The sequence below is a fragment of the Arabidopsis thaliana genome, chromosome 3, assembly GCF_000001735.4.
Source record: "Arabidopsis thaliana chromosome 3, partial sequence".
In the NCBI taxonomy this organism is placed as follows: Eukaryota; Viridiplantae; Streptophyta; class Magnoliopsida; order Brassicales; family Brassicaceae; genus Arabidopsis; species Arabidopsis thaliana.
The window spans coordinates 7,300,444-7,326,218 of record NC_003074.8 but is presented as its reverse complement, the minus strand read 5'-3'; the positions used below and the strand labels follow the sequence as shown (position 1 = coordinate 7,326,218).

At 34.1% G+C, this 25,775-nt stretch overlaps 9 protein-coding genes and 1 non-coding gene across 13 annotated transcripts; 5 read left to right on the top strand and 5 right to left on the bottom strand.

The window, feature by feature from the left end:
- Window positions 1-1,548: 1,548 nt before the first annotated feature.
- On the top strand, window positions 1,549-2,235 carry AT3G20900 (uncharacterized protein; the record flags this gene model as incomplete). Its single annotated transcript, NM_112982.1, has 2 exons — window positions 1,549-1,582; window positions 2,063-2,235. The coding sequence occupies 2 exons, from the start codon at window positions 1,549-1,551 to the stop codon at window positions 2,233-2,235; spliced, it is 207 nt and encodes a 68-aa protein (NP_188726.1).
- Window positions 1,585-2,584, bottom strand: AT3G20898 (uncharacterized protein). Its single transcript, NM_001161158.2, has 2 exons — window positions 2,324-2,584; window positions 1,585-2,242 (listed from the first exon to the last, which is right to left on the bottom strand). The coding sequence occupies exons 1-2, from the start codon at window positions 2,421-2,423 to the stop codon at window positions 2,016-2,018; spliced, it is 327 nt and encodes a 108-aa protein (NP_001154630.1). The 5' UTR covers window positions 2,424-2,584; the 3' UTR covers window positions 1,585-2,015.
- A 1,831-nt stretch (window positions 2,585-4,415) lies between these two features.
- On the bottom strand, window positions 4,416-6,430 carry AT3G20890 (RNA-binding (RRM/RBD/RNP motifs) family protein). Of its 2 annotated transcripts, NM_001338495.1 has the most exons (3): window positions 6,267-6,421; window positions 5,870-6,029; window positions 4,651-5,774 (listed from the first exon to the last, which is right to left on the bottom strand). In NM_001338495.1, the coding sequence occupies exons 2-3, from the start codon at window positions 5,947-5,949 to the stop codon at window positions 5,165-5,167; spliced, it is 690 nt and encodes a 229-aa protein (NP_001327396.1). In that variant the 5' UTR covers window positions 5,950-6,029; window positions 6,267-6,421; the 3' UTR covers window positions 4,651-5,164. The 2 variants fall into 2 exon arrangements, with proteins under 2 accessions (NP_188725.3, NP_001327396.1); NM_112981.4 differs by having other exon boundaries at window positions 4,416-6,029; window positions 6,267-6,430.
- Window positions 6,431-6,560: 130 nt separating this feature from the next.
- Window positions 6,561-6,642, top strand: AT3G20885. Its single transcript has one exon. It is a non-coding gene; the product is annotated as a tRNA-Ser (tRNA).
- Window positions 6,643-10,335: 3,693 nt separating this feature from the next.
- On the top strand, window positions 10,336-12,681 carry WIP4 (WIP domain protein 4). Its single transcript, NM_112980.3, has 2 exons — window positions 10,336-11,242; window positions 12,038-12,681. Exons 1-2 carry the CDS (start codon window positions 10,427-10,429, stop codon window positions 12,458-12,460), a joined length of 1,239 nt encoding a protein of 412 aa, NP_188724.2. The 5' UTR covers window positions 10,336-10,426; the 3' UTR covers window positions 12,461-12,681.
- Window positions 12,682-13,423: 742 nt separating this feature from the next.
- Window positions 13,424-16,944, top strand: AT3G20870 (ZIP metal ion transporter family). Of its 3 annotated transcripts, NM_001338494.1 has the most exons (13): window positions 13,452-13,601; window positions 13,714-13,806; window positions 14,177-14,235; window positions 14,516-14,608; window positions 14,710-14,799; window positions 14,894-14,975; window positions 15,383-15,438; window positions 15,577-15,633; window positions 15,819-15,859; window positions 15,988-16,055; window positions 16,174-16,230; window positions 16,323-16,440; window positions 16,675-16,940. In NM_001338494.1, exons 2-13 carry the CDS (start codon window positions 13,743-13,745, stop codon window positions 16,718-16,720), a joined length of 831 nt encoding a protein of 276 aa, NP_001326769.1. In that variant the 5' UTR covers window positions 13,452-13,601; window positions 13,714-13,742; the 3' UTR covers window positions 16,721-16,940. The 3 variants fall into 3 exon arrangements, with proteins under 3 accessions (NP_566669.1, NP_001326770.1, NP_001326769.1); NM_112979.4 differs by having other exon boundaries at window positions 13,424-13,806; window positions 16,675-16,944; NM_001338493.1 differs by having other exon boundaries at window positions 13,424-13,806; window positions 14,177-14,438; window positions 16,675-16,944.
- A 312-nt stretch (window positions 16,945-17,256) lies between these two features.
- On the top strand, window positions 17,257-17,715 carry AGP40 (arabinogalactan protein 40). Its single transcript, NM_112978.1, has one exon. The coding sequence runs from the start codon at window positions 17,332-17,334 to the stop codon at window positions 17,518-17,520; it is 189 nt and encodes a 62-aa protein (NP_566668.1). The 5' UTR covers window positions 17,257-17,331; the 3' UTR covers window positions 17,521-17,715.
- A 69-nt stretch (window positions 17,716-17,784) lies between these two features.
- NEK5 (Serine/Threonine kinase catalytic domain protein) lies at window positions 17,785-20,039 on the bottom strand (the record flags this gene model as incomplete). Its single annotated transcript, NM_112977.2, has 13 exons — window positions 17,785-18,294; window positions 18,389-18,440; window positions 18,531-18,604; window positions 18,683-18,732; window positions 18,809-18,890; window positions 18,968-19,017; window positions 19,106-19,148; window positions 19,231-19,311; window positions 19,398-19,443; window positions 19,530-19,573; window positions 19,654-19,719; window positions 19,805-19,871; window positions 19,954-20,039. The coding sequence occupies 13 exons, from the start codon at window positions 20,037-20,039 to the stop codon at window positions 17,785-17,787; spliced, it is 1,251 nt and encodes a 416-aa protein (NP_188722.2).
- A 1,465-nt stretch (window positions 20,040-21,504) lies between these two features.
- AT3G20850 (proline-rich family protein) lies at window positions 21,505-22,092 on the bottom strand. The gene has a single exon (NM_112976.2). It carries the CDS (start codon window positions 22,060-22,062, stop codon window positions 21,658-21,660), a length of 405 nt encoding a protein of 134 aa, NP_188721.1. The 5' UTR covers window positions 22,063-22,092; the 3' UTR covers window positions 21,505-21,657.
- Window positions 22,093-22,525: 433 nt separating this feature from the next.
- Window positions 22,526-25,775, bottom strand: PLT1 (Integrase-type DNA-binding superfamily protein). Its single transcript, NM_112975.3, has 9 exons — window positions 25,338-25,775; window positions 24,820-25,261; window positions 24,647-24,729; window positions 24,506-24,514; window positions 24,335-24,423; window positions 24,175-24,248; window positions 24,038-24,088; window positions 23,864-23,940; window positions 22,526-23,630 (listed from the first exon to the last, which is right to left on the bottom strand). Exons 1-9 carry the CDS (start codon window positions 25,453-25,455, stop codon window positions 22,849-22,851), a joined length of 1,725 nt encoding a protein of 574 aa, NP_188720.2. The 5' UTR covers window positions 25,456-25,775; the 3' UTR covers window positions 22,526-22,848.

Here is a 25,775-nt window from a genome sequence, read left to right as displayed (position 1 = left end):
GAGTGTATGTGTAATTAATTTACCTGGGCCTATAATGGGTATTAAAGCTTCTATCTTATAAAGGCCCAATAGCTTACCCTCTTTTTTTTCTTTCTTCAACATCTTTAATTTGGTTTTATATATTTTTAGCTTTTCAGCTCTTTAGTACTTGCATGATTGCTAGTAGTACTGAAGAAATGAAAAAGATTGTAAAAATAATAATACATATAGGCAGAGTAAAGTGATAAAGTATAATGTAACTAGAGAAATAGAAATATTTTTTTAAAGAAAATCATTGAAATGGCTAATTATTCAACATAAATCACAATTTTATAAAATTATGTGATTGAAAACTTTTTTTTATATAGAATTGAGATACTATTGTACGGGTTTAATCAATTAAAATCACAATCATAGTGTTTTCTTGTTCTTTCTGTCAAATCTTTCTTATCCATTTCTTGTTTTTTTGTTCAAAATATTTATTGTCCTTTCTTAAGCAAATCAATTAGCTTTAAAAAAATATGATTATTTGGGCATATTGGCTTCTAATTCCTTGTTTGCTTAATTGAGTTTTGTTTTGTACATTTCTAGTATAACTAGAGCTTCTTCATGTACACTTTTGATTGCTTTGACCCTTGTATAGATAGTTAAGAATCATTTCTTTATTCTGTTGAAAAAAGAATAATCAATTCTGTATTATCGATGATGTGATTAATATGTGTTTTTAATTTTTGTGAAAAAAAGAGAGAGAGAGAGAGAGAGAAAATGATAAGAAAAGCCGCATGAGTAGCTTCATTGGATTCCCTTGGCGGATGTTATCCTCTGCCTCGACACTGCGGCCATCCCCACTAACTCTTCTCATATTTCTCGTCTCTTTCCTTTCACTAATTTTATAACATTATCTTCATATTCCTATAGTTAGTGAACACTAATTGGAATGTTTGAAGTTAAAAGAAGTGGATTTAAAATATGATTTTAATTAAGGAAGAAAATGTAGAAAATTAATATTACTAAATATGATATTATATAAAGATGAAAAAAAAAGCTTAAGTTAAAATATTTGAAACTAGATTTTGAAAAACAAATTGACCTAATCAGTACTCTTGGTGGGATTTGATTATCAACGCCCATTAACATACACCATTAATTAAAAAATGGGCATATCAGAAACTACTTTTTCTCGAATATTTTTAGTGATATAGGAAAGGTTTCTATGATTTAATTAGAAATGTGTGCATACATACATATCATATAAAATTTATTTTTATATTATAAAGTATCTGAAGATTGACTTAGTAAACTTAATTTATGCTAGTTTCTATGCGGTGTTAATGTTATTGGACCTAAACTCATTACGAAGTTCCACGTAAAAGGTGACTGTTTCTCAATCAAATAATATTGTATAATCTCTCTCTGATAGTTTTACTTTTAAAAATCGTATACATGTGTAAGATCAAAAACTTCTAAATAAAAACGACTAGCTAAGATATACTACTTCAGTTCAGATTACTTAATTTTTTACTATCAACTGTCAATTGAACGAGGTATATGAACAAACGATCAAAGGTAATGAACAAAGTAGCGAGGAAGAACAAAACATCAGGTGAACAAAAAAAAAACTCAATCCACATCAAAGTTACAATAACTGACGAAGCTAAGTAGGCTAGAAATTAAAGTCATCAACCTAATACATAGCACTTAGAAAAAAGTGAAGCAAGAAAATATAAAATAATAAAAGGGTGGGTTATCAATTGATAGTGTAAATCATAGTTGATTTTTGATATACCCTACCACAAAAACTCAAACCGACTTGATTCAAATCATCTCAAAAAACAAGCGCCAAAATAATGAAAAAAATAATAACAAAAACAAACAAACCAAAATAAGAAAAAACATTACGCAAAACATAATAATTTACTCTTCGTTATTGTATTAACAAATCAAAGAGATGAATTTTGATCACCTGCTAATACTACTTTCTGTATTGATCCTATATCAAAAAAAAAAAAGATACTAATAATTAACTAAAAGTACGTTCATCGATCGTGTGCGTTGACGAAGAAGAGCTCTATCTCCGGCGGAGCAAAGAAAACGATCTGTCTCCGTCGTAACACACAGTTTTTCGAGACCCTTTGCTTCTTCGGCGCCGGTGGACACGTCAGCATCTCCGGTATCCTAGACTTCTTGGCTTTCGGGGTACAACAACCGCCTGGTGACGTCAGCACCGCTGCTGGGGATGGAGAGGGAACAGAGTAGATTGTGTCTAGAGGAGAAGACAAAGTCGTTGATGAAGAAGAACATGTAGAGACAATAGTAGATGTAGATGTTTGATCGAGAGTTATACTTGTGTTGATGTTGTTGTGTTGAGGAACTTGTTTCTTGAAACAGCTTCTTGTGAGTTTCTTTTCGGCTCGGTTTGGTTTTCTTGCTTTTTTTGATGCCATCTTTAAACCTAATCAAAAGAGGTTTTTCAGAGAAAAAAAAAGAAAGTAAGATGGTTTTTTCTTTGCGAGGTTAGGTGAGAGAAAGATAGGAGAAAAAGAAGAAGACGAGAGTCGTTGGTTATTGGTTAAGTTAGAATATATACTATATAGTATGAGATACGAGTCAAAACATTAGTGGAGTATCACTTTAAAGTTTCTAAATTTTGACTACCAAAAGTTTTCACTGAGTCGAACAGAAAAAAAAAGTGATGGACTGATCTATAAAAAGGTAAAAAGAGTTTTCTTTTTAAGGATCAATATTAACGCCTGTAAGTGTAAGTGTGTAACCATATAACTCTGACCACTATATATTTTTATTTGCCGTTTTTAAGGACTAAAAAGTATAATTAACAAGAATAGAGAAACCTGAGTGGTAATCAAAGAAAGATATGTACCAATGGATCCAAGATATAGTGAAACTTTGCTATATATGTATATAATAATAAAAAGTTGAATAAGAAAAACATGCGTGAGATATGTTGGTTTATGTTGTAGTTCAAACTGTAATGAATTTTGTGAAGTTGTTGTTGAGCCACTTGTGAGAAAAACATTATGGAATTCCAATTTCAAATTATTTGGTAGTATATCATGTATATATTACTATAGGTTCAATATCATTTTAGATATGAGATTCTGAATATGTTTGTTCACAATGACTATATGAACCAAATTTTACTCTTAAATTACTATGTTTGGCTCAAACATGATCCAAGTTCTCTTGCTTAATTATTAAGTGAATTTCTCCAAAATGCCACTAGCTATCTATATTCTGCTATGAAATTTTAGCCAAGAAAATAAAACATGGATATCTTTGTAAGGTAACATACATGATGTCATAAATTCATGTAAACAGTGGTACTGGTTCACAGATAAAACAAGGATATGTTTGGAAGGTAACATACATGATGTCATATATTCAGATTAACAGTGGTGCTGGTGCACATACTTGACCCTTTCACAATTCACATGGTGACTGTAACTTTTGGAACTAGTAAAAAATTCCAAATACTTAAATGGTGTCGGACGAGAGAGCGAGTCTCTCTCACATTGAGGCCTGATAAAAAAGGTTAAATTATATGGATTTGGATGCACATAGGACCCGACAGCGACAAACCGAGAAAATTGACCTTTTTCCCCATTTCTCTTTAATTAAATTGTTTTTTACTTTTCGAGTAGATGAGGTTACTATTAACTACGTTTTCTGCCGTCCAAATAGTTTTGGCCAGAGTCTTAAGCCTAAAATGCTAGTTAATGATCATATAAAACTTTATTCTATCTCACAAATATGATTCATACATAATTAAGAATATCTACTTATTAAAAATATTTGAAGACTAAAAACACTGCATAAGAAAGAAAAACAAATTGGTAAACAAGAAGAAAAATAATAAGATAAAAAAAAGTTAACACAAACTTTCATGTAAGAAGGAGATCACGTGGGCTGACATGCAAATTCAATGTAATAAAAGTATAACTACTTATACAGTTCTATGTACGCCCCCAACTAACTATTTCTCATTTTGGTTGAGGTTTGGTTGTACGTTTTTTACTATAAGTATCAAAAAATGTCATTTAAAAAAATGTCTTGAATTTAATACGAAGAATTCAAAAAAAATTCTAGCCATTTTAAAACACATAAAGTACATATTTATATACGAGATTGGTTATTGTCATGGGATCCTAAAAACATAGGATTCACTGTGCAAGTGGCATTCTCGCAAGTCTTTAGTTTCACACGGTTAAACGAATTTAAAAACAGCATTAGCAATTAAAATATTCATGCAAAATTTTGTTATCAAACTAATCCATGTGTGTTACAACAATAGCTCTTATGACTGGTTTAGTTACTGCATTAATATTGGGGAGATTATTTAAATTGTTTTCAAATTATTATTTAGTATTTACAATTACTTTCTACGTTATTGCTCAACTCGTAAACAATTCACTTTACAAAAAAATCAAACTCCCACTTCAGATGTGTACAAAGAAGACAGAATGACAAAGACATGAGATAAGTTTCTACTGCTTGCATAGTAGCATTTTCAGAATCGAATAATTAAATGCTAACAATTATTTCATGTTTTAGATGTGATGGTAGAAATGAAAAAAAGGCAAAGAAACAATACCTAACAAGTAACAACTGTTCTACCATTTGTATTATACTGTCTACTGATAGATATATGTCCAATGGTTTTGTCCCTACATATAAAAATATGTCTAAAGCATCATTGTTAAGTGAATCGATTCAAAGCCTCTCACAAAAGATATCATCAATACAGAGAAATGCTCCATACTGTTTTTGTTTTCTCCAGTCTGTTTACAAATACTACAAAGAGTCCAAAAACGATTTATCTATTCAAGGCTTCTGACGACCTTGAGACGGTGACGTTTTAACCACATGTCTCACAGACAAGAGTATCAATCAAGATTCCTATTCCCACAACTTCAGTAAAGCCTACTGTTACAATCCATCAAGGGCTCTTACGATAACAAGAGCAAGTGAATCAAAACTGACTCTATTGTTGCAGGTGCATGGAAATCTTGACCAATACAGCACAACAAAATCTAAAGAATGGATAAAACTAGTTCTCTGACCAGATAGTAATACATCAAAACCGGAACCATCAATGCATCGGAATTGTGATCTTAGGAAAACCATTTAGAAGAGGTATGAAAGTACCATGAGAGATGCTGTATCAGTATCATCTTCCTCTTGATAGTGCCTCCTCTAACTCCTCAACCGATGAAGGAAACAATTCTATGTAACGGCTGCCAAGCGTCTTCCTATCCTTAACCATTGCAGCTCGTGAATCTTCTGCATTCCTAAACTCCACAAAAGCTTCCCCAGTGGGTCTCCCTTCACCATTAACAGTAACATGAACAAAGTCTTCAGACAGCTCGAAATCTTTGAAGAAGTCAAGTATGTCTTCCTTTCCTGCTGAGAACGGTAATCCTCTAAGTCTCAAGATACCTGTATGTTCAATATCCTCTTTCCCATCATCACTCGATCTAGCCCTCTGCACGTGTCTGCGAGGTGAACTTCCACCACTTATTCGACCTCCACCGCCACCACCTCCACCTCCACCTCCACTTCCATTGCCACCACCTAAACCTCCACCACCACCACTAGCCATACCATGGACACGAGATTCCGCAACCTCGTTAGCAATAGCCTTATAGTACTCCTGTTTTGTACTCCTAAAAACTTCTACATATCTCCTTCCCATGTTCTGTCTATTCTTCTGAAGAGCAAAATCAACCTGAAGGGGATAACCCAAAACGCAAAAGGCTTCTCCAGTAACCTTATTGTTCCTGTGAACAAACAAGACATCAACCACATCCAAACCATGAAAAAACTCTACTACATCAAGCTCTGCGCAATCAAAGGGTAAACCACGGAGTCGAACCGCAGGAAAAGGAGGAGGTGGAGGAGGAGCAACAAATCCATAAGGGTTATACATAAAGCCAGAACTAGGATGAGGTCCATAGAATGGTCCTGGAGGACCTTGATCAATCATTCTTTGACGCTTAGGTCCCATCTCACGCCCATCAGGACCATCTCCATATCTACATTCACCACAAACATATCTCAGCTAAAGCTCAACACTTTACTCAATAAACTCAAAAATTCCCATAAAGTTGAACAATTAAAGGAAATCGCAACAGATTAAACTTAAACAGGAGTGTTAAATGAGGTAATTCAGGATTGATTTGAACCCATAAACAAACGAAGAAACCCTAATTGCGGAAACTATTGAAATCAAATTATTGGAGAACAAGTCAGAGATAAATTATAGGGCTTACCCTCTGTAGAACATTATCAATTACACGGAGTAGGTTGCTGTGTCTCCTGATTTGGATGATCAAATCGATTGGAACTTTCGAAGGAGCTTCTTCTTCTTCTCTGAGCCTTCGAATTCGAAATCGTGCCTTTGAAATCTTTGCTGAGAGAAAAAAGCGTTACAATTAGGAAAAACGAGAAGGAAAATAAATTGGGCTTTTGGGTTTGGGCCTTCATAAATTAACATAATCTTGCTGGATCAGCCTCGTACAAATTCTGAAGAATATAAGTTTAAACTGAGAAACCTTATCAAAACAGTCGCTTTGGCCGAGTGGTTAAGGCGTGTGCCTGCTAAGTACATGGGATTTTCCCGCGAGAGTTCGAATCTCTCAGGCGACGTTTATTTTTTTTACTTTTCTCTCGTATACATTGTGACAAAATACAATAATAGTGGCGAAACTTAAAAATTATGAAAAAATTCATGTTTTGCCATGCCATTTATGAAAGATGACCATGTATGCGTGATGCGACTATGCGAGTTACAATTAATTTGTATAAATATGGTTAAAGATGGCTATCACCAATATGAAATCATGAAAGAATGTATTCGTGATTCACAAATGTGATTATGTTTAAACGAACATTTGAAGTTAATAGATGTGAGTTTTTTTTTTCTTTGCTAAAAGGTTAAGATATATGTAAGTTACTAGATTTTGACCCGCGGTATACCGCGGGGTTAGGTTTTTGATAAAATTAGTTATATAAAATATATATGTAGATATTTATTTTATTAATATTGTTTGTTTTGTTTAGTGTTTAAGATAATGTATATTTAGATTTTAATTGTTATATGTAGGATTTCACCCGTAGTATATCGTTTCGTATTACTATCGATCCAAACCCATCATACTATCTAATCCTGCACAGTGAAATTAAACATATCTAATGGATTTCACTTGTGGTATACCGTCTCGTAATACTATCGACCAAACCCGTCATACCACTAACTCCGTTCAGTAGAATTAGATATTATTTTGTTATTTTTGTTTTAATAATACTTTAATTTAAAAAATATTTAATTCAAATCAATTTAAAAGTTTTCTTTCAAATGGTTATTTAATTGTTGTAAAGTTTATATATTATAATATTATAAACACGTCCTACCATCTAGTCCTACTATCTAATCATGTTCGGTGAAATTAATTTTTTATTTTTGTAATAATATTTTTATTAAAAGATTTATAATTTAAATCAATTTAAAGTTTTCTTTTAAAATGATTATTTAATTTTTAAATATTTTAACTATTTTGGCAAAAATAATTAGGCCATAGAATAAGAGCATATTCCTTTGAATAAGATTTGCTTTGATTTTGTAGTTAATTTTTGCATTGAATAAGCTAGTGGCAGCCATTGTAAATAAGTTACAACTCCATGATTTATTTCACAAAATGGCTGCAAAAATGTATATGTAGATATACTTTGGTCTTCAAGATATGATTTTCTATACTAATGATGATTTAGATTCTATCGTCGTGAGAACTAATAAACATATGAATATGATAGATAAACGAGTAAATTATTTTTCTTTTATCATTTTACGACATAAGATAAAGTAAGTATCCAAAGGATTTTTCCATGATCAATATGTGAAAATGGTGAAAAAAAACAAAATAATATGTGAAAACATCTTGCACTGTAAATCATTCAAATAATTACTTTAGAAATCTAAAAAAAGGTTTTAAATATAAAAATAACATCATGGCGAATCCCAAAGCAAATAGATTGGAAGAACAGATATACTAAACACATACAGACATCCACATAAATACAAACACACATCCAAAGACTTTACATTAAAGAATAAATAATAACATTTTTAAAAGGAAATTAACACAAAGGTGCATATATAGATAAAAATGTTTGAGAAGAGAGAACAAAGTATACACAAAAGACACGCTAGAGAGATTAAAGAACGCACTTAAGAACTTACAAAAAAGCTTCAAATACAAAAATCCATCCACACAAACACACACTCGTGCTTGCTTGGGAACATCTCCTGTTTTATTTATACTAATATAATCTAATACGAACTAATTAATAGCAAATCAACATGTTCTCTAAATTATTTGACTTTCTGGCCCAATCTTTCCGAGTTCACACATTGCGACCAATGCACTTTCTGATCAAAACCCACTAATTTTGACCCCCTTGATCTTACAATGTCGCATTTTACTACGACAACATTTGAAATTCTTAACCTTGGTTTGTATGAAATATACCAAAATGTCATAAGAAATTTTTGTTTTTCTCAATTCTAACTCTTATAAAAACATAGTTACTTGGTCATAAAACTATTTTTTTTTTAATAACTAAATATTCGTAACCACAATCCAAAATTATAGAAACCATGCACCGCCAGTATTTACGAAATAATTAACAAACATAAACTGATCATAAGGATTTGTCCATCCCAACCGTCGTCACCATTCAAACTTTTAGTACTAAATATAACCCGTAGATAGACTTAACTTTATAAAAAAAAATTAGCTTTAAAAAAATGTATAATTATATACTACTGTAATTTTTTCTTATAACATTGGCCATTCACATGTGCAAATGGTATACCCGGAAAGTACTCTATAGACCCCAACAATGATGAGGCCATCTTATCAATCAAGTGGTTGTAGACTTAGTTTGGGTTTTCTTCCTACTCAAAAGTATAACATCTACAAAGATAGGAGAAGTAGCAAAAGGATATTTAATTTAATTAGTGAACAATAAAGGGTCTTTTCCATTCTTTTGAATCACTCATATAATTTGTTTATACCCAAAAAATAAGCCAAGTACCAGGCCATCTTTCAGGTGTATATTTTACATCCAAGAAATACATTGTTTTAAAAAAGAAAAAAAAAACGAGCAATCTTATTTTTGGATAATTGGAAGAAAAAAAAGAAAGTGATGATGATATTCCATCTTTTAAACTAGACTATTTTTTTTTAACATCAAACAAATAGACTATTTTTATTTATAAAACTTATACTGTTTTTAAAAAAAAATTATTTAAATTTACGATAAATTTATTAATTTCTCAGTCACTTTATCATGGTAAGCACCTATTAAAGGCAAGAATAAGAATTTGCACATAGCTAGGGATGCATGAAGTAAACAAGTAACATTACATGAACATAAAAATTAAACATCCAAGATGGCAACATCATAATATTTATTTTCGTCAATTATTACTATTTCTTGTAAAAATCCATTAGTTAACTATACGTTAGTTCAATTAATTAAATAAAGATTTGGGGTTCCCAAGTAATATGTTTCTGAAGCCGAGCCGACATAGAGATGAGGCCACCAACGCAAGTGCTGTCCTGGATCACGACCATCTCTTTTTCCAACGCGATCAATCTCCCCACAAAACCAAAATGTTTATCATCTTGATTCTATGCTTCATCACTCTATCTCTCTCTACATACATTTTGTAATTCACCGTTAGACATTAAAGGAGACAAACTTTTATCCTTGATTGCCGATCTTGTCCATTTATTTGATCCTTTCCATACTATGTTTTGTCTAATGGACTCTCATTTGCCCAGAGATTTAAAGCTGTTATTGGTATCAAAAATCATACTAATCAAACCAACAACACATATTAACTATACAACATTTAACCTAATCAGTAATATATTAAAATCGATCGATGATCTTAATCAATAGATTCAAAAGACTATGAGATGTAGATGTATAACACAGTTTACATATAATGATTAAATATATTTAGATGAATAATTTATCCCTCATTTTTTGGACTACCCATAGGTTTTTTGCCATTGGCTACTTCTTAATTTGGGCCATGGACCAAAACATGTCAATAGGTTTATTTCCAATAGCAAAACCTCCTGGTACACCAATTTACACACGTCCGGTAGAACATCTTACATATCTACTACACTTAGTGACAATAAAGATTTACACACGTCCTAGTAATACTCATGCTAGTTTATAACGTTATATGGTTGTTTCATAAAGATTTAGTAATTAGTAATTGACTTTAATTTAGTAAATACATGCGTGCACTTCGAGTCCCAAGATAGCAAGTTTCTTTTTCCCTTCTTCAAACTTTCTCATTGTTTCTTTTCTACCTACTATCTTCTCCGTACCCTTTTCTATCAATTAACATATGCTATTTTCCACTGTTTTGTCACATCGCACCTTATATATACTCACATGTCCTAATACACTCATACACTCATACACACACCCACATATACATGCATATCTAGCTTTCACTGGTTTCTTAACACAACTCCATCATCTAGAGATATCTTGCCTTCTTCTTCTTTTTTTCTCACTATCTTCTCTCCTAAAGTTAATGGCTGATCCAGATTGTATCTTCAGAAATGGATATGTAGACTACTATAACTATAGCTTCAACTATGCCACTTCCCTCTCACGCATCTACAACTCTCATGACAGCTTTTATTATCCTCACCAGACGACAAACCCAAACATCAACGAAAACCCTAATTTGACTTCACCTGACTCTCCTCCACTTAGAGAAGCCCTCCCTCTCCTTAGCTTAAGCCCCATTCATAAGCATCAAGAACCTACTGCTAACCACCATGAGTACTATTTCATGGAGACGACAGAAACTTCCTCTAATTCAAACTTTCTTGATCAATGCCAAGACAGTTATCGTCATGATGTAACCGTGGATCTTCATCTAGGGTTACCAAACCTCGGTGATGGTGGAAGCAGCAGCAGCGATGTGGTCCTTGATTCCACCGACCACCAAGAGGGTCACCATGATCATCATCAAGATCAAGGACTTGAAGTTACTATGGCTTCTGACCATGATGATGAACATGGTGGCTTACAAAGGGGTAATCATCTTCATCACTTTTGGATCCCGACTCCTTCTCAGATTCTGATGGGTCCAACACAGTTCTCTTGTCCTCTATGCTTCAAGACTTTCAACAGATACAACAACATGCAAGTAAGGATATATTCATTCAATAAACCTAACTCTAATTAGTTGCTATTTTCCATAAAATGATTTTCAAGTTTTGACTTTTTGTTCTTGAAAATAGATTAGTTTTCTTATTTGTATCTACATAATAATTCTTGTTATTTATTTATTTTTCAAATCTTCATCATGATAAAACCCCTAGTACACACTACGACTTTTCATAATAATTATTACTATTATAACTCGAGAAATAACTTTTAATTTGATGGTACAAGTCATCAGCTGTACGATGGATTGATGGCTAGGAAAAGATCAACTAAAATCAATCAATAGGTTTAAGATCAAGAAGATCTTCTTTAACCAAAAGTCTTTTTTTCATACTGACTGTTTCTAACCCTAAAATGTGATCAGTCGTCCTTTTCCATTTTTATTGTCTCTCTTGATTTTTGCGCAGTTCCACTACACAACACTCACTACCCTAAAAAGTAAAAGAAAAAGAGGATGATAAATGTCTAGCAGATTGTGTTGTACCTCTTTATATCTTCACATTATAACATATATATATTTTATGATTGTTTATATTAATTAACCCTAAACAATCATTCAGCTCTAGATCTTTCTTGTCGTAACGTCTAAAACTTTTCCATTAACTTTATATCTTCAGAATATTTCCGAGGATCAACAATATAGAAGAAAAAAACGAAATTTACAGTGTGAAATCTGAAAACTGAAATTTCCATTAACATGTTTCAAGATTAGTTTGGAATTTAATCTGAAAGTTCTTTAGATATGGTCTAATGTATTGTGATGAAATGTTATTAGATGCACATGTGGGGACATGGTTCACAATACAGAAAAGGACCGGAGTCGCTGAGAGGGACACAACCAACGGCGATGCTGAAGCTGCCTTGCTACTGCTGTGCACCGGGCTGCAAGAACAACATAGACCACCCAAGGGCTAGGCCGCTCAAGGACTTCCGTACGCTTCAGACACATTACAAGCGGAAGCACGGTGTGAGGCCCTTTGCTTGTCGTAGGTGTGGGAAGGCATTTGCGGTCAAAGGAGATTGGAGGACTCACGAGAAGAACTGTGGGAAGCTATGGTATTGCTCATGTGGGTCGGATTTTAAGCACAAGAGGTCACTTAAAGACCACGTTAAGGCCTTTGGGAATGGTCATGTCCCTTGTTGTGGAATTGATCATGAGGAAGAGGAGGCTGCTTCTGATGTCGAGCAGCAAGAATGATCGTGTTTAGTGTTGTTGTTGTTTCGAGCATTAATTAATTGTATGCTTTATGCTTGTGATTTCTTCTTCGTCGTCTTTGCTTTTTTTAGGGATTAGTATAATTATTAATGGGAATAGCAGAAGCTTTAAATTTACTGTATTAATTGACTATTGAGGTCTTTGTTAACAAATGTTAGAACGTATCCTAAAAAAAGTTTTTAGAATGTGTCTTATTTGATATAATTACTAAATTTGATTTGCATGTTATCAAATATCAATCTAACAATCTTTATTCCGAGTTCTATTCCTACACGTATAAGGGACACATTTCCATGAGTACACTAGAATTTAGAGTAGAGTAAATTAGAGAATAGAGAACTTTGGTGAAAATATACCAAAATTTTAGTATCTTGAAGTATAATCCTATTTACCAAAATTTTGGAAAGCAGTCTTTTTAGTAATATAAATTACGTAGATATCTAAAGAAAATCATAAAGAAGAGAAAAAAGAGAGAGTTGTATTCTCTACGAGTGTTTGAATTGCAAGTAATAAGAGTCTACTACTAGGCTTTCTCAACAGTAATAGGTCTAGAAGGATGCTTATTTCATCGAGTTTATGAATTCTGAATTTTGTGATCATTGACAATACATATACATCTCATTTTTACAAGATCTCATGATCAAGCTCGCAGACAGATTCTTAAATACACCTACTTAATTTACGATATGCATTTACAACCAATTGATAACTAGCAAGTATAGCATGAGCTTGCAAACGTGATTGATGATTAGAATAAAACAAAATTAATAAAAAAAATACTATGTCAAGAATCCTAATGGACTTGAATGTACGAATGGAAAGTTTAAATCCTTTTTCATATATTCAGGTAAACATTGATGAAGTTTTGGTAATTTATGCAAATTAAAAATTGGTTAACCCGGTTGTAGATGGTGCACCGGGTTAAACCGACCCGAGAAAAATTCGGGTCAACACAAACCAGGGGACAGAGACACGAGAAAGAAGAAGATAGTAGGTAGAAGAAAACGAGAGGCAAGGGTCAGGCATAATATGCTCTCTCACTAGCCTAAGAATTTGTAGAAGCGAAAACCATGGATTAGGGTTTTTCAGTTTCCTCTTTCAATCGATTAACCCACAGAACAAAGTATCTCTTACCTTCGGGTTTAGATATTCTCTTCGTCTCCGTCTATATATCATTTCTCAAAGTCGACTTACGAATTTGACTCAGGAGATATTTCGTTTGTGATTTTGTTAAGGCTAGCTTCAATTCTATTCAGATTAATCAATGGATTCTCAGATGCTCGTGGCGCTTGGACTATCCCTTGTTGGGGGATTAAGTACCTCTTTAGGTTGGTCAATGTTAGCTTCCTTCTACTTAAAAAAAAAAAATTCTGTATTTTGCAAGTGTTGCTGAATTTTAGATGTGGCAGATAAGTGTATGATCTTAGAATCATGATTCATTGTTGTTCGATTGTTTTAAATGATGATTGATGGTTCTTTTGATGATCCACAACACTCTGCCTTTGTTTTACTATCTTTGGTGAATTGTTTTCGTTCAAGAAATTGTCAAAAAGCTACTTGTAGGATCAGCAATTGCTTGGGTTAATGATAAGATTTGTACAATGCTTGAGTGTTCAATACATTGCTAGTTTCGAGATATGAAGCTTCAAGTTAGATTGTTTCTTCAATTTAATTAAGTTTCATGTTACTTTTTCGTAGGTGCGCTTTTTGTAGTTCTTAGTGAGACTCCCAATATGAAGATGCTTGGACTTCTACAGGTGACGATGCTACGTCTAGTTTTCCAATATTGGTCAATTTCTGGTACAACAGGGTTCCCGTAATTGTAGTCTTGTAGAAGCCATTGGTGGAGTTTCATTGCTACATTCTCTTTTTAATATTGCATCATTGCTATATTCTCTTGTCGTCATGTTTTGTAGGGTGCTAGTGACGAGAATTTGTGTTCTTGTACCAACATTCTTTTGTACGAAACTTTTCACTTGGGAAAATTTGATCCATCTTGTAGGTTGTTTAACTGATATTTTCAACTCCTTTTTACAGGGTTTTGCTTCAGGTCTGATGTTGAGCATATCGTTCTTGGATTTGGCTCATAATGCTATAAACTCTATTGGGTTCTTTAAAGCCAACCTCTGGGTTAGTACTTCTGTCCATCTTGTACTTCAGTGGTTTTTGTTATTCAAATAATATGTTTATTTATTTCACACTGAAAGTAATATAGTTTTCTAGTGATGCAGTTTTTCGGTGGTGTGATATTCTTTGCGTGTATTACCAAATTCATACCCGAACCAACACTTGGTCCTTCTACTGACGGCAAAAGAAGAAAGGCAAGAGTGTTTTTTTTTTCTTTTTTTACGAATTGTTATCAAAGGCTTTCTGGTTCTGTAGCATCATGTAACTTTGGCATATTGTTGATAACAGAAAAATGGAGACGAGGGAGGTAAAGACATGATGAAGAAGCATCGCAAGCAAGTCTTATATAGTGGACTTATAACAGCTATAGGTATACTAACTTTCACTACCATCCCTTTCTTTTATTAATCATCTGTTGTCCGAGACTTGGGTGCATATTTTAATCTGTAATTTGTTGGCTAGATGTTTCGACAATGACTCCTACAAACCATTACATCCAATGTACTTGAACTTTATTCGTTTGCACAAACGTCTGGTGTTGACTTGCAACTTTAAACTCTTTATATTTAGCTAACTAGTCAATATATTACACAACAATAAGATTATATGTGTGAAAGACCTAATGATCTGTGTGTTTGTTCAACTGGGAAGTTTCATGTTTTTTGGAATTATATAAAATTTTCTTTGATTTTGATGTTAATGTTATAGCTTAAATACAAAATAAATGTTTTTCTAAACTCTTCATGTATTTCTTATCATTTTGGCTTTGAACTATAGGCATAAGCTTGCACAATTTTCCAGAAGGGATGGCTGTATTTCTCGGATCAATAAAGGTGAGGATTAAAAAACATGAAAAACAGAAAATTTCAGGGAGCATGCATGCATTCTAACAATATATCTCTATACTATTTGATAACCTGTGTCATCTACGTATTAATATCAATATTTGCTTGTTGGATTCTACTTCACAGGGCATGCGAGTTGGTGTTAATCTGGCTTTGGCCATCGCTTTACACAACATTCCCGAGGTAGAAATTCTGTAACCATTATAAAAGATACCTAGAAAGAATAACATGTCTTATTTTTCTTGCGTGTTTCCTGTTTGACTGTCTATTTTCCACTATAAACTAATATTAAAGAGGATTAAACACCTAGATTGTTCATATTTCTGATTTGACATGCTTCTCTTGCTGCTCCGGTGTGATATTTTCAGGGTGTTGCAGTTGCACTTCCTATTTATTTTGCAACAGAGAGGTAAGAACATGATTGCATGTGGATTTACATTTATTTCTCTATCCACCTTGTATATTAGGATAGGATTTATGCAGTTCATTATACTCCGTGGTTGTATTCATTCCAAATCAATTTTATGCATGTAACAGCAAATGGCAGGCATTTAAGTTGGCAACACTCTCTGGTTTAGCTGAGCCTCTAGGTGTAATTATCGTGGGTAAGTTGCATTGGTTTTCTTTGCTCAAGTTGCTTCTTATATACGAGTCCCTGTTCTCTTAAGAGTTCTAAAAAGAGTATTATAAATTCTGCTTTGATCCATCTTCCTTACGATGCAGCCTATCTATTCCCGAGAAGCTTAAGTCCAGAAATCCTTGAAGGTTTGTTGGGAGCAGGTAAGTAGGAATTCTGCAGCAAATCGATACTTTAAACTAAAATCATTGGATGGAAAACGAATTGATGCAAAACTGTTGTTTGTATGATGCAGTTGGTGGAATCATGGCTTTCCTAACATTGCACGAAATGCTTCCTTTGGCATTTGATTATGCGGGACAGAAACAAGCTGTGAAAGCTGTGTTTTTTGGCATGGCATGTATGTCTGCGAGGTAAAAATGCAAACCTGAGAACCCATATTCATAAATCTACTTGCTGTAAAACATAATTGAGGCCTTGAAATAGTACTTGCATCCTAGGATTCAACCTAGTAGTTAGAAATTATTGGTTTACCTTAACCATTCATCAACATAATAGACGAGAAAATTGTAGTGGTGAAAATGTATCTAATCCGTGGCGTAGATTATGATGTGTTTGTCTATGTTTTTTCTTTCTCTTTTTTGCAGTCTTTACTTTCTGGAGCTGAGTTTGCCTGAGACAATGAGCTTGTAAGTTTAATGATGTCATGTGCAATAATTGCCTCCCCCAAAGAGATAAATCAGTCTCTGGAGTGAAGTAGTCTCTTTGTATCTGTAAAGACTGAAATCTGTAAACAATCTGACTATTCATTTTAATTCAAAAGGAATAATCTCTTTAGTAAACTAGAGTTTTCACATAATTTATAACAAATGTCACTCTAAATCTATATTTTTTTCAAATAATAATATTGGGCAAATACTACACAAAGTGCTTATTTGTTTCTCATCACAATTTAGTCTTTTTCTTTTAGAAGACCATGTGATCTGTGGACCAAAAATCCTTTTGCCAAAAATAAAAAGATTCTTTCTATTTTATTCTGAGACCAATTCAAACTTATCAGAAAAATTACAGCTCTAGTTTATTATTGCCATGAATTTATTCCTAAATTTAGTAAAAAAAAATAGAAAATTCTTTGAATTCTCCTGTTTTGCATATCAATGGCAGAGCTTGAAACTCTCTCTACATTTTATTATAGTATATATTCCTTCCCCACCTTCACCTTCAAATGCATCACAACCAAAAATACAAAACAACAACCAAAAAACAAAAAACCAAAAAAAAAAACAAAAAAAAAACAAGAAATAATGGAGATGAAGAACATCTTTGTGGCCCTCTTTATCTCGGCCGTGTTAGTGAGCTCAGTCTCCGCGGCTACAATGGAGTCTCCAGCACCATCACCAGGTGCTTCCTCTGCCTCCACCGTAGCTTTTCCGGTGGTTGGCTCCATTGTTGCTGCATCACTCTCCGCCTTCTTGGCTCTTCTCTTGCAGTAGAAAGACAAGAGTCCTCAAAATATGAGAAGGAGATATATAACAAAACTCTTTTTTTGTTCTGATTTTGTTCCTTAGAATCTATGATGACAAATAACCCATTTTGATGTATAATCTCATTGTGTAAGTTATTACACTAATATATATGAGTATATGATAATAATAACACTATTTTATCAGATCTAATGATATCTGATCAAAAACTTCATTGCTTTAATTCTTTCATACACAAAATGGTTACATGAAAACTTGTGGTTAATGTTTCTTTTAAATATTGGTTTCATCATCGTTTTGCTTTCTCTTTACATTCATGAGACTCTTCGTAAGCCAAATAGCGGTTTCTCTTGATGAAACTGTTTCATCTCCAAAAGGTTTCAAGACTCCTTCAAGCTCATCAAACTTCTCTTGCCTAAGTAAACCTGCACAAAGCTCCAACAAAGATTCCAATGCTTCTGCTCTCTCCTCGCTTTTCGGGCTTTTCTTCTGAAACTCGCGTAGCAACGTTAATGTGCTAATCACTGACATCTCTTGGCTCTTTGCTGGTCTCTCCTTGTCTTTTGAACTAGAGCTCGTATCCTTATTTTTCTTCTCTGTTTCCTCTGATTCTTGATTGTGTTTGATGGGTGTTTTTGCGGATTTGGTCTTCGGGGGGAGACCTGTTCTGTTTTCGTTGGTGTTGTGTTCTGATTTGGACACAACCGGTTTGAAAACTGGGGACAGATTTTGGCATTGTGCAAGATATGGCTGTAAGTGTGGATGTCTTAGCAATTCTGCAGCCTGTATAGAGACATTTTCCATTCAAGAAAGTTAGAAGAAATTGCGGACGTAAAGTAGAAAAATAAGAAGAAACTAATGGAACTCATCAACTCACAGTTGGTCTATGTTCAGGGTTCTTGCGCAACATACTTTTGATCAGTCTTTTTCTGCAAAACATATTAGAAATTCATAACATTAAGTCAGTAACACTCAAAAGCTTGTTTTCTGCACTAAACTAAATGTATTTGTATACTTACAATGAAGAGGAATACATGACTGGGAGAGGAGAAAGCGAAGAGCGGTTAATCTTGTTGATGAGTGCTGCCATGTCCTGTTTACAAGCAAGATAGTTTCAGAATCTCGAAAAGAATTTCGGGTTTAACACGTCGAAAATGGAAAAACTTCTTACAGGAGCCTTGAAGGCCGGTTGATGAGCAGCTACTTCAAACATACAACAACCTGTAGAGCCAATATCTTTATGAGAAACCAAGAACAAGAATGTTAAGAAATCACAAGATAGGATTGTAAGTTAAACCTAAAGACCAAATATCAGATTTGTAGCCATAAGGTATATCTGCAAGAAGTTCAGGGCACATGTAGTTTGGTGTTCCTACCATCTACAAAAAAAAACAAAAAAATGTTTCAGAAATACTTCGACGAAAAGCTATAAATCCCAATGGAATATGAGCATTACCGAGGAAGCAAGATCATCTTTGCCTAGAAGTTTTGCTAGGCCAAAGTCACCTGATAAAAGAGCCAATCTTAAGACAATGGTTCTAGAAAAGCTTCTTAAGAGGTAACTAAGAGAGGATTTTGCATAGGATTTGTTTACCTAACCGAACCTCGTTCTCTTTAGTGAGGAATATGTTGGAGCACTGGAAAATTTGGTTAGCAGTGTGAATGGATGTGTTGTTCCATTGAAGCAAAAGAAGCATAAAGACTAATAGAAGTTGTTACCTTAAGGTCACGGTGAAGAACTCGATTGTTATGGAGGTAATCTATAGCCAACAGTAGCTGCACCATCCATCTACAGAGTTTCTACAGAGAACGACGAAGATCATTATTAGTTAGATTCAATATCAGTCTATCATTTAGACCAAAAAGATTCCTTAGTGATTGCTAACTTCTTCGGACGCGAATACTCCTCTTGATTTCTTTATCATTTGAGTCCTGCATTTACCATGATCACTTAGGAAAACCATCACCAAAGAATAATCAAGAAACATACAATTGAAATATGAAATGATTTGACTTACATGTCTCCACCCTCACAATAACTAGTTACAATGCATACACAATCCTGCATAAACAAAATCCCAAAATAGTTTAGAATTTCCTGCGCCGCTAGATAACGAGCTTTGAACAAGAAGAATATATTACCTTTTCAACCCAAGAATCTTTGTACTCCACAATATAAGGACTCTTAAGCTTTGATATCAAACTCATCTACATTATAACAACAACAAAATAAACATTTTGTTTTTCAAGAATCAACATTGGATATATAATCAAGATCATGCTAATATTCAACCTCTTGGATTGCAGCAAGCTTGCATCTCTCTGTTTGTTTAGCCAAACGAATCTTCTTAACCACATACCTACAATGAATTTTGATCTTAAACAAGATCAGAACAACAAATATAGATCAAATCAAGAATTAATCTTCTTTTAAGTACTCACTTTCGTCTCTCGGACTTGTGAATTACAAGAAAAGCAGAACCAAAAGCGCCTCGTCCGATCTGTTCCACGACCTCATAATCGTCCATCTTGGAAGCAGTTTCACTTATCTTGTTTGCCATCTGAGATCTTCCTCTGTCGGTTTAAAAGGATTCAACTTTCACAAGTTATAACTGTTCAACGGAGCCTATAAGCTTTCAGGGGATTCATATAAAACCCATGAAGCATTAATGAGAATCAAGAATTAAAGAATCAGGCAAGAAAAACAAAAACAAAAAAAATGGGACCCTTAAACCAAAGTTTGATTTTGAAATATCTTGAAGAAGAAAGTTTCGTAATTTCTTTTTCTTCTTTTGAACAAGATGGGGAGGGAAGATTTGAAGATGAAGCAAAGAAAGGTACAGAGAAAGTGAAGGAAATTATATTCTTTGCTTTGGTCAGAGAGGGAAAATTATTTAAATGAATTAAGAAATAAAAAGAATGGAAGAAGATTCAATTGACAGATAAGAGGCACCAAAGCAATTTTGCTTGAGGTTTCAGACTGTTGTTGTTGTTGACATGTTTGTTGTTATTATTACATTCAAGTGCTTTTTTATTATTGTTGACATGTCTCTTTCTCACTTTTATACTTTTTGACAAAAAAAAAACATTCTCTGAGTTTTGATTGATGTTTTGTTTTTGTTATTATGTTTGGGTCGTTAAGATTATTTTGTCAAACTTAATTCTTGAGAGTTTATTTATTTGACCAAATGTGAAGTTCATGACTTTTATTGTTGTACCAACCAAAGAAAATCTGTACCGTCTCAAGATCTCCTCTTAAATCTTTTGGTTGGATCATATCTTAACTGTTTTGGTTAGAAGTTAGAACAACCAAATAATAAAAATATTCTATAGAAAGTCTCATATTGAAATCACTCTTTTATAATATATACACTGTTATATATATTTTTGGATATGTAAAGGTTTAGAAGTGAGTCAAGTGACATGTATGGTTCATATGAAGACTCAAGAACATCAGTTACCATTAGCATAATTTAAAGAATTTTCTCTGTAGTAACAGAGTATGGACTCTAACACCACAACATTTTCGAGATAAGAGTCTTTAGTTAAATCTTTAACAAGAGGATATTAGATGACAATTTATGGGTGTCAAACTTGAAAAGTTTGGACCATTTCTTAATATATGGTGCTATGAGTCGACTATGACGTGTGTGTAAGCCTAGAAATATTTTTGTAATTTTACTATCCAAATCCGTTCAATCTCGGTTTCGTTCTTTTTTTTTGTCTCAAAGTAAAATGCTTGCAGTTTTGAATTGTTTTACGGGATTAAAAGTTTTTTTTCGTTTAAAAAATTTATTCTTTTAACTATAGTAGGTTTCTCGCCATGCATGTTGCGGAGAAATTCATTTTTAACATTAATTAAATTTATAAAAGGGTAAATAAAATTTGAATCAAAACTTAATATTCAACATATAATTATGTTCAGTCGAGAAGATTTGAAAATATGACAAAGAATCAATACAATACAACACAAAATTAAGCAAACCGTTAGTGATCAAAGATTTTCAAACTTCACTCACATTACAAAAGAGAAAAAAGAGAAGGAAAAAAAAAAAAAATCGTAACTGAAATATATAAAAGAAACCTCGGGGAAATTAAGAGACATCAAAGACATCACATAATTAATGGACTAATGTCTTTGACGCTTCACAACAACCACCACCATGGTTTGGCTGGAGGAGGTGGATACACTTTTCCATATTTAGAAGGTGGTGGTGGTGGAGATTTCCTGTAATAGTAGGCTTGATAAGCTTGAGGAGGAGGAAAAGCAACCGGAGGAGGATAGATCGGAGTAGGAGGAGGAAGATCAGCCGGTGGAGAATAGTACGGAGTAGGAGGAGGAGGAAGATCAGCTGGAGGAGGAGAATAGACCGGAGTAGGAGGAGGAGGAAGATCAGCCGGAGAAGAATATACCGGAGATGGAAGAGGAGAATGTTGTGGTTGGTAGTTATTGTAAGTGTAGAGGAGCTTACGGTTGTTATTGGCTTCACCAAGTGTGATTAGTGTTACCAAGAGAAAAACTAGAGTTAAGGAAATACCTTGGGACACCATTTTTAGTAGTTGTGTTCTTTGTTCAATGATAATGTTAAAATCCTTGACATAACTATGTTTTATAATGTAATTAATCCATTAATTGGAAGCTCTTGATTAGAGAGTTAGAGGATTCCCACTAACTTTTAGGACATTTTCTATTGTAGTTCTTAAGTATATATTGAGCGGCTTTTGCTGTTTTTGTTTGCATTTTCAATTTCTCTTCTTTGCCTAATCAATTGACGCCTTCCTCTAAATAGTAAGCTTACTTAAGTAGTAGTATTAAAATATCAAGAGAACGGTTGTTCTTTTGGATTTATACAAGTAAAGTTCGACACTGACTTTATTCACAAATTACTCTTAGATTATATGATATATATGTTGATTTGGTTGATGCTTTCTAAGCAAATTTAACAAACTATTTTACTAATCCTTGACTTTTTGTCGGCTACCATTGGTATATTATATATATAGATAATAAAATAAGAGCTAGAGAAAACATCTTTATAAACGAATTACAAATTTGGAAATTAGTCAAAAGGGTTAGCTGTAAACAAAATTTGGGTACACAAACTTAATTGAGTACCCATAAAACCCTAACCCTCAAGAACCATTTAACCAGTCTGAGAATACCTTCGCCGTAAATATAGAAAGAACTCCTTGCGTCACCTAAATTCTTCTACCAAAAGGCCCCCTCTAAATTGATCCTATTACTTCCAAGACAAGAAAGAAATAAAAATTGAGAGTAGAGATTAAAATAGTTACTATTCAGACCCATTCCTTGTGCCGCAAGAAAGAGATCCTTGTTTACTCATTCCACATAGTGAAAACACCACCAGGGTTTGACCCCTGAACAGACTCACTGGTCCAACCACTATACCCTCCGGTTCCATCACTGGAAGGCATATCGTAATCTGTTTTAACGGTTGGAAACTCCTCGGTCGATCCAACAGTCGAGCTGGACCCAATACCAATACCGTGGTTCCCAAGAAATGCTGCAGTGTTGTAGCTCCCACTAGAGCCTCCATTGTTATTATTGTTGTCAACGATAGAGGTAGAGACAAGTCCATGAAGCAGAGCCGGATTGCTATGAAGATACGCATTGTAGAGCTGCTGAGAGTTCTGGCTCGACTGTTGCTGCAAGTAATTGTTGGTCTGTTGGTGGAGATGAAGTTGTGTCTGGATATAGCTATGGTGATTAAAAGAGGAGGAATCGTGAGCATTGTTGTTGTTGTAATGAGAGATGTCATTGTTCTGAAGAGATAGAAAAGGCTCTAATGGTTGTTGAATGCTTAGAGGGTAAGGTTGAAGCTGAAGTCTTGATGAGGTGGAGCCAGAGCCTGTGCTCGAGCCACCACCGTACTGGAAACTTGAACCAAGGGCTATCATCTCCGCCTCGCGTTTCCTTGAAGACTCAAGAGCTTGAGCTTCTTTGAGCCGTTTAGCTGCGCCTCCTCCGATGGGAAGAGTGCTACTCTCTAGAATGGCTTTCACGTCGTACCGGTTGATCTCGAAGTTGGTCACTGCATTAAGTCCTCTAAACTTTATTGCAGCTATATCGTAAGCTTCTGCTGCTTCTTCCTCAGTGCCTGAACAAGATAAACCATATTGATAACGTAAGATAATGGTTTGCAGGACCGTACACTTATACAGGCTGGTTCTGAAGTTATGTTTTGATTTTGGCATGTATATGCGTAAGGTTCTTTCTATTTTTCTCTACTAAAGTAACCTCTTTGATTTAAAATTGTGTACTAATATTTAAATCGTTTGAATCAATTCTTATGGTACCAAACGCAGTCAAGATCTAATAACTGATACTTACTAAAAGTTCCCAAGTAGAGGTCTTTGTTTCCGGCGACTCGGCCGATCCTTGCTTGCCATCTTCCATGTTGGTGATGCCTATACATATAATAAGTAAGAAAAACAAAAAAAAATTCAACGACAAGTAAAGATGCTTCTTAAAAGACTAAGCATGGGAATATCTACGTATGCAAACCTTGTAACTCCTCGATACATCGAAGCGCCTCTCGAAAATCCACTACTTTTCCTGTGATTTGACGAATATATAAGTTGTTAGATTAGATAAGTTTCAATTTATTTGAAAATGCCTCATGGGAAAACACAAAACAAAACCTTCTAATGGCAGCCACGAACTCTTGTCTCGTCATGTGCTTCATTTCCTCTACTTCTTTCTCGTAGTTTGTAATCTGATATACAGTCATGAATCAAAGATTTGAAGCATACAAAACTAGTATCACGACATTATTTGCAAGAAAAATATGAATTAACATACGGGGAAATTAGTAGTAGTTGAAGGACCCCAGTACTTAAGTGCAGCTAGATCATATGATCTTGCTGCTTTATCTTCTTTGTCATATCCACCTATACCAAGAATTTGATTTAATTAAGTTTCCTTTAATGAAAGACTATATATAATTAATCTTATACGATTCGATGCACTCACCCAAGTAAACTAGAGATTATTATTGAGTCCCCAAGATTTACGCATCAAGAACAAAGAATGAAGACAAATTAAAACATAGTTAGTATGAGCCAAATGAAACTTAAAAGACAAAACCTAATTAAGTGGAAGTAAATCACTTACCTTGTCTTCCTTTCCTAGACTGGCCTTCCCTTCTACAACTATTATCCCATAGATGAGCCTCATATCGACCAGTCCATCGATGTCTATATGTGCACATTTCATCATTACACTCAAATAAAGATCACAAAATCATTAAAGAATCAAGTAAAAGAGTGATGAGTCACATATCTAACCTTGTGACACCACGATAGATCGAGGTTCGTTGTCCGAAAGTGTCCAATGCACGTCTTGGCGTGGCCGTCTCAACAACGGCTAGTGCTCCACCGCTAGCGTTATCCCCGGTGGTCTCGGATGGTGAAGCTTTGTCTACAACATTATTACCAGCGGTGGTCCCCATGGACAAAGTAAGTGACTGTAGATTGTGAGCACTCTCTTGAAGCTCATGATAGCTACTGTTGTTAGGAGTATTGGAGTCACAAGCTGCTACAACGACATCGTTTGATTGGACGCTAGGCATCAAGCTATTGGTATGGAAGTAGTAGTCTGAGTCGTTGTAAGCTACTAGGTGGTTGGATTGGTTTTCGTCCGGTTTGCTCACACCGAGAAAATCGGCCACTTTTGGAACCTCTCCTCCTTCATCTCCTCCTCCACCGTGTGGATTGATCATATTCCACTCTACAAATTAACAAATTGTTATCTTTCGTATATAATTATACAGAAAAAGAGAAGCATATATGTATAGATATATTACCTTGTGTTTGAAAAGGGTTGTCCATATGGTCGCTGACCAAGCCAAGGTTGTATTCATGAGGAGGCAAAGAAGAGTTGTTCGGTGAAAGAGGAAAGCCAAGCCAGTTGTTAGAATTCATTTTCTTCTTTTTGAGTCAAATCTGTTTATTTTGTGTTTGGGTTAATCAATAAATCACTACCACTTTGGTATGATCAATATACCAAGCTCTAAGCCAATCAGAGAAGAAAGGAAGATTCAACTATCAAGGATTGGGGAAAGATAATTTAATGATCAAGACTGCTTTCAAAGATTGGAGAATATGTATTTATATAGGTAGATGTATTCTTCAGATTTATATATCTATCTCTCTTTCTCTTTCTCTTTCTCTTTCTCGTTCTCGTTCTCTCAAAAGCTATAAACTCTAGCTTTAGGGTTTTAACAAAGGAGAAGATATTTGTG

What these genes read in the sequence shown, in the direction of transcription:
- AT3G20898 (NM_001161158.2), bottom strand. Translation starts at nt 2,423, where the DNA reads ATGGCATCAAAAAAAGCAAGAAAACCAAACCGAGCCGAAAAGAAACTC. An exon ending in ACACAACAACATCAACACAA is followed by an intron (nt 2,243 to 2,323) that starts GTATAACTCTCG and finishes CTTCTCCTCTAG; the next exon opens with ACACAATCTACTCTGTTCCC.
- WIP4 (NM_112980.3), top strand. Translation starts at nt 10,427, where the DNA reads ATGCTATTTTCCACTGTTTTGTCACATCGCACCTTATATATACTCACA. An exon ending in ACAGATACAACAACATGCAA is followed by an intron (nt 11,243 to 12,037) that starts GTAAGGATATAT and finishes AAATGTTATTAG; the next exon opens with ATGCACATGTGGGGACATGG.
- AT3G20870 (NM_112979.4), top strand. Translation starts at nt 13,743, where the DNA reads ATGGATTCTCAGATGCTCGTGGCGCTTGGACTATCCCTTGTTGGGGGA. An exon ending in TATTTCTCGGATCAATAAAG is followed by an intron (nt 15,439 to 15,576) that starts GTGAGGATTAAA and finishes TCTACTTCACAG; the next exon opens with GGCATGCGAGTTGGTGTTAA. An exon ending in ATGGCATGTATGTCTGCGAG is followed by an intron (nt 16,441 to 16,674) that starts GTAAAAATGCAA and finishes TCTTTTTTGCAG; the next exon opens with TCTTTACTTTCTGGAGCTGA.
- AGP40 (NM_112978.1), top strand. Translation starts at nt 17,332, where the DNA reads ATGGAGATGAAGAACATCTTTGTGGCCCTCTTTATCTCGGCCGTGTTA.
- AT3G20850 (NM_112976.2), bottom strand. Translation starts at nt 22,062, where the DNA reads ATGGTGTCCCAAGGTATTTCCTTAACTCTAGTTTTTCTCTTGGTAACA.
- PLT1 (NM_112975.3), bottom strand. Translation starts at nt 25,455, where the DNA reads ATGAATTCTAACAACTGGCTTGGCTTTCCTCTTTCACCGAACAACTCT. An exon ending in ATCTATCGTGGTGTCACAAG is followed by an intron (nt 24,730 to 24,819) that starts GTTAGATATGTG and finishes GTGCACATATAG; the next exon opens with ACATCGATGGACTGGTCGAT. An exon ending in CCTCTACTTGGGAACTTTTA is followed by an intron (nt 23,631 to 23,863) that starts GTAAGTATCAGT and finishes TATCTTGTTCAG; the next exon opens with GCACTGAGGAAGAAGCAGCA.